Below are 10,818 nucleotides of genomic sequence, written 5' to 3'. Positions count from 1 at the left end.
TAAATTGCTTTTCCAGTTCTTGTCCCCCGCTCTTCTACCTCCAATATATTTTTTCTCTATCCAAATCTATCCTCATGTAGATATAAATTTAAACATCCAATTAATTAATATTTATATTTATATCCATATTTATTAAAAATATAAATATAAATAGATAAATAATTAGCAAGTTCTATCCACCCTAAGGCACCATTAGTTTTAAATGTGACCAACCAATAATAGACCTTTAACTCTATCAAAGAATTATCACGAGCTAAAGTAATGTATAATATAATTATAAGTTGCATGGGAAATGTCAACAGAGAAAACCGGGCTGTTGTCGCCCACTCTTTTACTTTCGATATATTTTTCTCTATTCAAATTTGAGCATCCAATTAATTAATATCTATATTTATATCAATACTTATAATATATATATATATATATATATAAATTGACAAACAATTATTTAATCTATATTTTATATATAATCCTATTTAATTTTATATAATAATCAAGAAGAATAAATAACTATATGAACAAACTACTAAGTTGATTTTCCTTACCTTTAGTAATTTCTTTTAACTTTATATCCGTAAAATTTAGTTATCCAATTTATATTCAGATTTATATTTATATATCTAAAATCTAATTTATATGAATTATAAATAAAATAATTGTGAATATCTTGTTTCAGCCCAATTGCCGGAAGTCCACCATTCCATAAATAAATCAATGGCTAAAACGGAATTTTAACAAACGGTCAGGAACCTCTCATCATGGGCAACTCATACAGCCGCTTTATCCATGGAGCCAAACACAAGACCGAAAAAAAAGGGAACCAAACACATTAGAATAACACATAGAAGGCTAGCCTCGAGCATCATCTGCAATCATGAACGAAGCAATTCAACGCCAGCGATCTCAAAAGGCGCATCCTTTCCTTCCAAGAGAGAGAGAGAGAGAGAGAGAACAAAAAGAAAAGAAAAGCCAAAAGTAGAGGGACTGAAAGCTCGAAAGATGGAACCAAACAGCAAGAAATTCTCTCACTTCTCTGGTCTCCGGAGAGAAGGAAAAAGCTGCTGCCCCCGCTGCTCCCTTGCTGTAACCCCCCACTCTCCCCTTCCACGGTGCAGCATCAGCATAATAGCATAGCTTTGGACTGCCTTTCTTGGCCCATGTCATCTCTCTGAAATCATGACAAGACCCAGCGTCATCGGCAGGAGTTGATGTAGCCGAATATCTGGTGCACCGCCGTGGCTATCTCGTCCGCGGATCCAAGCTTGCACCCCTCCTCCATCTGTTTGCTCGTTTTAATTACCGGACAAAATATCTTAGAGTTGGTGCTTAGAAGAAAGCATTTAGTTTTTAAGACTAATAATGGAAGACTTTTTTTTTAGTACTAACTTTGAGGTTAAGGGAGTAGAGGATAGAGGAGGGGTCGAGGGAGGTGATGTTGAGGTGGAGGACGGAGAGGCGGAGCTCCTCCAAGGCGGCGATGGCCCGCACCAGCTGCCCCTCCCGTTGCCGCCCCGCCACCTTCAGATTCACGTGTCCCTGCACCACCGTCGCCTCCACGTCCACCCCTACCTCCTCCGCCACCGCCTCCGGCGACTCCTCGCCGTCCTCCTCCTCCTTGACCCGCCGGCGCTGCTGTTGGGACTGCGAGTAGCTCGTGTACTGAGGGGAGATGAAGAAGCCCTCCAGCGAGGCCGGCGCCGACGCCACGGGGCACGCGTCCTCCTCGCTGCTGGTTCTCCGGATGGCGGTGCATGTGGAGGACACGACGGCGGACGTGCGCCGCCGCTTCTCGGCGTGGATGGAGAGGAGGAGCTGCTCGAGCTCCTTGATGAAGTCGATGGCCCCACCGATGATGGAGGCCTGGTCTCCCTGGGGCCAAACACGACGTCGTCAAATGAGGAAACGTGGATGGAATTGGAAGGAGATGGAAGAGAGAGAGAGAGAGAGAGCGTACGCGTTGGACGAAGGAGGAGGGCATGACGGCGCGGAGGGCGGCGAGGTGGTCGTTCATGAGTCGCCGGCGGTTGCGCTCAACGGCGATGTGGGTCATCCGCTGGCTCTCCGCCTCCTCCGTGCTCTTCGTCGAGGCCGCCGCCGCCCGCAATCGCTTCCTCTTCTTCCGCTCCCTCGTCCCCGCCGCCGCCGGAGATCTGGTGGTTCCAGCGGAGAGTTGGCCGTGGTGGTCGGGTTCGTGGCCCTCGGCTCCTCTGGCGTCGGACTGGGACTCGGAGGCGTGGGTGACGCAGCTCTCCAGCTGCTGCGCGGCACGGACGGAGTCGATCTCGGCCGTCCATTTCTTATCTTGGTGGCTCTGGAGGCGGAGGAGGAGCTGGAAGTTGGCTTCCGGTGGGAAGGAGGCCAAGAGCTCTTGCTGGTGGTGGTGGTGCTGCTGCTGTTGCTGGACGACTTGGAAGTGGAGTTGCTGCTCTTCCTCTTCTTCCGTCTCCTCCTCCACTTGCATTGCGCTTTGGAGCAGCTGGAGGAAGGGCATGTGGCCGTAATGGTCTGGAATTAAGCTGCCGTAGCTCGTCTCAGGACCAGAACTCGGGCTCCAGACTTCCAGTTCCAAGCACTCCGAGCTCCTCCCCTCTCCAGCCAACTTCATTATTTTTTATGAAATTAACCCAAAAAAAAAAGTTAAACTGGACCGAATTGAGCAAGAGATTTGACTAGAAAACGGATTTCCTTAAAAATAGCAGCTTACACTCGCCACCCAAGAGGAAAGGCGGAATTAAGTGCAAAAGGAATACATAACAAAGAAGAAGAAACAAGGTTTATCCTGTTCTTCTCCTACCTAGAATTTTTCTATATACCACTTGTACCGCATTGAATGAAATCTCCAGAAAGAGAGGGAACTTATTAAGAAGTGCACTTACAAAGGGGTTAATGGGCCCTTGGAGCCTCTCCATTGGAGGTGGTGGGGATAATTGAGCACTCCTGCTCCTACCAGCTGTGTGAAGTACCTTTTAAAACTCCGCACTCAACCACCTGTTCTCTTTCACAATCAAATAAAAAAGGGAGGCTTATTAAATCCCCTCAACACCCGCACGGAGCAATAAATATGGAGGCAAAGACAGGCTGCAGAGAGAGAAAGGAACTAGAGCTCATTACTCTCCGCTCCTTCCCTACTTCTTCTTTTGTTTTCTTCTTCTTCTGTGCTTTGCCCCCCTTCTACGCCTGCGTTGTGAAACAATATAGTGCTATGGCCGTATAAGAGGGGGAAGGAGAGGAGGAAAAAGAAGCAGGAATTAGAGGAAGGAAAGAGATGAGGAGGTGATAGAAACTATAAAAAGTGATGAGTGTGGTGATAAATGAGAAAGGTAGGTAAAGGCTTGCAGCTAAAGATATATGCTTTAGCATCTTGGGAAGTAGTGTTGAGTATCATAATATGAAGGCAATATATGGACCGGGGAGTAGGAGGAGTGGGTGAGATAAGAGCATTGGGGGGGGGGGGGGGGGGGGGACCTTTGCGTTAGGGTTTAGGGATGGGGGTCCGGATCTGGGGATTGTGGCCCTGCCTGGTTTGCAAGCTCCCATGCATTATTGCTGGATGGCAGATTTGTCCCGAAGTGGCGGCAAGCAGCCGTGGGGACTCCCACCCCTCCTCTACACCGCTTCTCCCTCGCTTTTTTAATTATAGGAGAGAGATTACAAGTATAAGAAAATTTCTGGTGGGCGAGAAAAGTTTCTGAATCCCTGCAAGAAGGATAAAGAGGAAACGAGCAATTATGGAATACTAACAAGTATATATACATGCGTTGAGAGGGAAGACATCGATACTCGTAATCCCCAGTATGACCCTTTTTCCGCTTGTGCACTCGCAGAATTATATATATATATATATATATTGAAGTAGAACAAGAAACTATATAGCTGAAAGTTTAATGAATATAACAAACCAAAAGACAACTATAAGATATAAATATATCAATTAATTTTTTACGATCCGCTCTAAATTTTCTAGAGAGGTAAGCTCTAGTAGACTTGCATATCCATTGTCTCCCACGAACAGACTCCAACAACTATGTTAGACATCATTAGCCTTTAAAACTTTTTTACATTTCTTTTAGCAAGATAGAAGGAACTATGCAAGTGCCATGACAGGATGTAAATGTGAACAATTGGGAACTCATAGCTAATCAAGTGAAAGGCACAAATAAGATCCTCCCAATATTTCATCTTGCCCCAAGGACAATAAAATTGATCTGGAAATGCAAGAGTCCCTATTTCACCTTTATAGATATTAATCATAAAGATATACATGCTCAGTTTCAGCATCATCGATTCAAGGGTAACAAACTCTGGATGGACTTGGTCATCCAATTGAATGACAAAGTCAGCAATCCGGGCTTTATTTGCTGAGTAATCAGCAGCCCGATTAACCTCTCGGTATGCATAAGAAACCTGCAAAGCTTGAAATATATTCTTCCATGCTATCATGTCTTGTAACAAAAGAATTTAAACTAGGCACATAAGATTTAGAACCTATTGTTGAGAGATCTAGACTTCAATTTTGAATATTGCTAAAAGAAAAAAAAAAAAGTTCAGCTAAAACAATGCACGGAGTGTTCCAATTCAACTTATATTGTAGCCGAGTCAAAACCCTGTTACAAAAAATGACCATCCAACACCCATGTTCAAAAATAATACGTTTAATAGATTGATGACAACTTGAGGTCTCCAAAGCCTAGTTCTAGTTATGAATGAGTGATCTGACAAATGACTTGCTCAGTTTATAGTCTTGGGTTTAGGTTTAGGATTATCTCTAAGATATGAGATCTATTTAGACTTAGGCATCATAACGTATTCTATTAATCTTTATGAAAAAGCTTATCTAACTACTTGCTTATAATAATAATTGAACTAATAAAAATATATATTATCTATTAATAAAAATATTCAAGCTCCATTGAAACAAAAACCTCCCCTTTGGCCCTCTTTCTTTAAAAAAGAAAAAAAAAACATAAATTTTGGTAAATTTCAAGCCTGGCTCAACCAGCGATTGATTACATAATTTCTACCCCAAAAGTAGCTACTCGTCAATGACAAGCTCATTTGACATTCTCAGAAGTAGAAAGCGAACTCACAATGAGAAGCATAATTTAGGGACGGTCCGCTTGATGTGGTCACACAAAGGTTTGGAAGGCAGTGTTCCGGTCCTCAAGATTCAATTCAGGTAGTTCTCTTTCTATTACTTCATATTTCAACTACCAAAAGAAAATGACTGATTTGGTACCTATAGATTTTTGTCCTGATAAACTGTACTAAAATATTCCAAAAAGTTTCTAACCATTCGGATTATATTCTATAATGATATTGTAGGTTTATGAGACCAGCTGGTAAAAATATGTAGGTTTATTTGTGACTTTCGTGCCTCCTTCCATTGCATTCCCTTCTTTCCACGATTTATATATCTCAAAAGATTCCGAACGATTTACATTTCTTTTCTTTGTTTTTTTTCCAAACAGACTCAAACGGCTTTACATGGAAAGCCAGCACATAGCTCAAAACATTTGAACGTTCTGTATTTTTTTCCAGACGGAATCAAATAGCTGTAGGGAAGCAAGAACAAACCTGAAAGCATTCCGTGATGGGATGGGATTATAGGGGCGGCAATCAAATCGGGTCGAGTCTAAGATGAGTCGGACTGAATGGAGATCAAATCAAAAATTCATCAACTCGAAGCCAATCTGTTTACTAAACAGATCCAAATTTTTGATCCGAATTCAACCTGTTTATTAAACAAATAACTCCATCCGACCAACATAATCTATTTATTAAACGAATAAAATTAGGTTAACAATTTTTAACATATTAAATGAATTAAAATAGGTTAAACAAGTTAAGCGGGCCAGGTTAAATAGGTCAGAAACAAATTAAGTAGGTTTTAAAAAGTTAAACATGTTTCGCGGGGTGAGCAAAAAGCCTTTCCCTGGATCCTGGTATGAACTCACAAAACTGAGCAAGAGGAGAAGCCTAGGGATCCGATTTAAATAGGTTAAATCGGTCGGGTAATGATCTGACCTAATTATTAAACAGGTCAAAATGAATTGACCGGATTAACAGTCTAAACCTGAACCCAACCCGTTGAATAAATAGGTCTAAACAGGTTGATCTGTTTATAACTCAAATATATCCATGTCAAACCTAAATCTGCTTAAAGTGGATCGTTCATGGGTCGGATTGATGGTTAGATCATAAATTACCATCTTTAGATGGGGAAAAAAATTTCATTCTGTCTAGCTCAAGCACATATCTCAAGATATTTTGTGATGAAATCGGAAGGATCCAACAATATGGGAAGGAAAATTTCATTCTATCAACCTTTTAGTTTTAACCGTTTATATTTGTTTCTTCTTCTTCTTGTTTTTTTTTCAACGGATGACTTATACACGTTTAGTATGAATACGTTTAAAAAAGTCAAAATACAACAAATGTCTCTAACTCCATAGCTTCTCTAGAATAGTAGAATGGTCAATCACAAATGAAGCTATTCAATCTACAGTTTTATTGGTCTTTCTATATACATGTTTAGCCTCTAAGTTTTTCTTTTTTTTTTTTTTTTTGAGATAAACTGGATGTGACGCAAGCCCTACCAAAAGGCCTCACTTGGTCTGCTATCCAGTCTTGCCCGTTGTGGTACGTCAGCGCTAGTACAGAGAATCATCGTATCTTTATCTTAAAAGGATTGTGGCCTCACAAAGTGCCACCCATGGAGAGTCGTGCGCGCATGGACAATGCCCAGGTGGAAGATATAGGGACATGCAGGAGGGGGATCCCATAGATTGAACTTGGATGGATTTAGAGTGCCCACAGCAGATAAGAGTCCATTTTAATTTATTGGGCAGCTTAGAGCCAGAAAAACCGAGAATATTTAGATATGATAAAAATCTGTTTCTCATAAGTAAATGATGGCGTTTTTGTTCATATGGCTTTTAATCATAAGTAAACCGAGAATATTTAGATATGGTCTTTTGAAGAGTCGTAAATTATCTATCAAGCATAACTGTTTTATTCAAAATATCGGTGGCCATTAATCAGTTCAATCAAATTGCCACGTATGTCAGATGGAGATACATGGACAAGACGACTTATGAGAGAGAGAAACATGTGCTATGTTTGGAAAATATTTCATTAATATCTGTTTCACCCATATAACATAGTCTTGGTCTCGGGAAAGGGAAAGAAGACCTATTTGAAATAAATTATTCAAATCGAAACAGTTATAGATGCACCTTTTAAGACACGGTCCCTCCGAGGCGAGATGTGACAATTAATGCACCTTGTCCAATATACCTTTTACATTTTATAGCCATGGTTCCTTGTGCATGGCTCTTAAGAATACATTGATTTTGATTAGCAAGTTGTCGTGAGAAGTCATACTCTAAGAATCGCATAAGATTGCACATGGACAGGGAATCTTGGAAGAAGCTGGTAAACATTCGCAGGAGAAGGATCATTTGGTTCGAGGGATGTATGCAAAATTTTGGACAGCTCTCCCTTGGGCTTTTTAACTTTGAAATGAACTAGATAGACGAGCAACACGTACGCTCTCCATCCCCTCGTTCTCCGTTCCTCTCTGCGTCCTGCTTCCTTGTCCTTCTTTTCAGTCGATCGTAGTTGTCCTCCTTTTGACCGCGGAATACATATTCCCGAGGCCTGCCTGTCCTCGGTGCGCTCCGGCCATATCTTTTACCGCCCTCCAAAACTGCGGTAAAGCGTCGCGGTAAAACGCGCGAAAGGTGATGGAATGAACTCTACGGCGTACACCTATTTACCTTGTTATAAATTTCAAAGCAATGAATATTGTCATGCACGAATTTTTTTTTGTTTGGCAACGCAACTAGAAAGGAAGGGAAAAAAAAAAAAACTTCACCACATCATTCAATTATATTTGGTGAGATAATAAGTACGATCTATTCATGGCAATTTTTAATTATCATTATAAACTATTTTTTTTTTTAATACCGGCAGCTCACACTAGTCTTACGTGAGCATTGCCATTAGAGTGAAGAAACAAAATACTACACAGAGATGGAGGAACATATATAAAATGGGTCCAAAAATATTTTCAGAATAGTGAGTAGTAAAAGAGGCGATGCAATCAGCAGTTCGATTCATCTTTCGGAATATATGCATAACCTGGTAGGCATCGCACTTTCTCAGTAACCTTCGAATGTCATCTAGAAGCGGATGATCGGACATCTTCGATCTCTCCAATAAAATCTGCTACCAAAATTAATACTTTCAGTAGAGAATAGAACAAACGTTCTTAAAAAATTTATTAAGTTTCATCATTGTCTCTGTTGAAATCACCACTTACTTCAAAAGCTCAAGCTAATAGAATGAAGTGGATTTATTTATATATTTTATATTCTTTTACAGTCCTTCTCACATGTGGGCCATTTTTTTTTAATGAATAATCCCAACATGCGAAATTTTTAATAATGGAGTCAAAAAGTGCGGAGACAGGGTTTAAATTCCGCATCTCTGCTCTGATACTAGGTTGAAATCACCATTTGTTCCAAAAATTTAAGCTAATAAAATAATATAAATTTATTTATAATATTTTTAATTTTTTTACTGTCTCTAATAAAATGTTGCTCGGGTTCAAGAACTATGTCTATTACATTCAACCCAGCTCACTTATTTTTGGTAAATAATAGGAGGGGAGGGGAGGGACCAGCACACCCACGTAGCAGCCCCATTACTGGGCCCCCCTTCCACTAGGAAATGTTCGATACAGGTCGCAGGTTTCGCGTGCCTTCTCCGATCCGTGGGCTCACCCCACTGGGTTCACCGCCTCACGTATGGGTATGTCACCCTAGTGCCATCTTGGTACAAGTGGAAGGAAAGCATAATCGCTAACAAGCTAGCCGAACGTGGGGCATTCAATCCCCTAATTTAATCGACGTCCGTGCGTTTCGAACTCGGACAACTAGAACGGAATTATCGCCTCCTTACCATCAGACTACTATCTTGGTGGTACCCAGCTCACTTATGGCGGACGGGTTTTACTACCATCATCCTCTCCGTTGAAAGATAAATTTGTGTGTGATGGGAGAAGGGAGGTGAAAAGATGGACAAGTCTCCTCGTATGATTTTTGTCCGGAAGAGGAGCGTGTTTCCTCGAGGGGAAAAGAAAAAAAAAAAAGGAGAAAAAAGAAGTAATAACTACTCATTTCTAAGCTGTCCCCTTGGCTGTGGGATGGTGGGTACAAGCGTACCTTTTTTTAGCTGAAGCTGTCCGGAAGTTTGACCTTGCAGGATTCCGTCCTCCTTACGGAAAGCATCTGACAGGAATCCGACGGTCCAACAGCTTGGAAGGCTGTCAGCTGACTTCGATGGAACAATTAAACCTGCCTTCTTCTTTTCAACGGCGCGGACCGGAGAGGATCCGGACTGTGTCTTTTCTGCGTTTTTTTTGCTTCCATGGCCTTCGATGCGAGGTTCGGCCTCGGGTGATGCAATACTTCGGCTTCAAAAATATTTATTAGTTGTTTTAAATAATTATGGGCTGCAGAAAAAAATAGAAATAACATTATATCTATCGAAGTAGTTACGTCTTAAGTTTATTTATTGACTGCAAATATTATATTAATCTTTGAAGAAAAGCCATTTTAGGACTTTTTGCATGCATCCCTACAATTTTTTTTTTAGGCATTTATTCTTTAAAACTACTTTTTTGCATGCATATTTTTGAAGTTATCTCCCTTTTTTTTTTTTGGAAAACTACTTTATTACCCTTTATATCACCGCTCCTCAAAAATTATGCAAAAATATAGCTTTTTACAATATAAACTAAATATTATTTTGTGCATCGTTGCAAATTTTGCAAAGAAATTTCAGAGTTATATATGCAGTGGTCATTTTTGAAGGATAATACGTAATAAGCAATATTTATAGCTAGGGTGTAATACAAATTAAAGGCCTTTTTATTTATCCACATGAAAATAATAAGGTTGATGCAAAAGACATTCTTGTGCTAGGCATGGTTTATAATAATTTTCCACTAAAATAATTATACTTATCATAAGCAAGCTTGATTCTACATTATTTCCTTTTAATATGTGTCTTCCAAAATTCTATGTGCATAAAACTTATTCTATATCTTATGCTCTCCTTATTCTCCTAGAAAATGCTACCCTAACAGCTGTTATTTCTGAGGAAATGTTTACTTTTAAATTATTTTCATATAAAATACTATTATGATAATCATTATTTATTATTATAATACAAATAATGGTCAATAAAGGAAGAATAACAGTTTTTTGTTAAATTATTATCACTGAATAATCTTATTTCCTAGTTGATATAAAGATTAAATATTATCTGATTTACATGAATAGCAGAAATGTTAGTACAATACGTTACCTACCAAATAGTCATAGTTATGTATTTGTTTATTTATTGTAAGTAGGATGAAAGAGGTCAGATGCTCCATACAAGAAAAGAAAATTGAGGCATAAAAGTAACAAAGTCGTCTCAAATACTTCCCAAGCATCACCTTGTACCAAGTAATGCAAATCATTTAGAAAATTTTGAGTCTAGCATAGTCAATTTGATGCATTAGAGCCTTCTCCATATCCACCATCTGCTAATATCTACTAATATACAATAAGAAAGGCTTTAAGAATGGCTTCAACCAAATGGCACTAAAGCTTGAAGTTGGGGGCTGCATGTTATTAGAAAAATCCAAAATCTCGCACTTCTGTAAGCTTCCATCGTATTAATTTTTCCAGCTATACCATATAATACATGAGAGAAAAAAAGAAAATTATAAATGCCTCCGCCATGCCACTTTCTCTCCTTGCGCGG

The 10,818-nt window shown here is 39.8% G+C and overlaps 1 protein-coding gene across 2 annotated transcripts; it reads right to left on the bottom strand.

Moving 5' to 3' along the window:
* Window positions 1–681: 681 nt before the first annotated feature.
* On the bottom strand, window positions 682–3,403 carry LOC103712791 (transcription factor bHLH71). 2 transcript variants are annotated; one of them, XM_039123505.3, is made up of 5 exons: window positions 3,112–3,371; window positions 2,877–2,988; window positions 1,955–2,599; window positions 1,387–1,869; window positions 682–1,279 (listed from the first exon to the last, which is right to left on the bottom strand). In XM_039123505.3, the coding sequence occupies exons 2-5, from the start codon at window positions 2,907–2,909 to the stop codon at window positions 1,193–1,195; spliced, it is 1,248 nt and encodes a 415-aa protein (XP_038979433.3). In that variant the 5' UTR covers window positions 2,910–2,988; window positions 3,112–3,371; the 3' UTR covers window positions 682–1,192. The 2 variants fall into 2 exon arrangements, with proteins under 2 accessions (XP_038979433.3, XP_026662619.3); XM_026806818.4 differs by having other exon boundaries at window positions 2,877–3,403.
* Between the last annotated feature and the right edge of the window lie 7,415 nt (window positions 3,404–10,818).

This window comes from Phoenix dactylifera, chromosome 3 (assembly GCF_051530095.1).
Source record: "Phoenix dactylifera cultivar Ajwa chromosome 3, Ajwa_hap1_PhDact_Kaust_v1.1, whole genome shotgun sequence".
In the NCBI taxonomy this organism is placed as follows: domain Eukaryota; kingdom Viridiplantae; phylum Streptophyta; class Magnoliopsida; order Arecales; family Arecaceae; genus Phoenix; species Phoenix dactylifera.
This window is presented reverse-complemented; position numbering and strand designations above follow the sequence as displayed.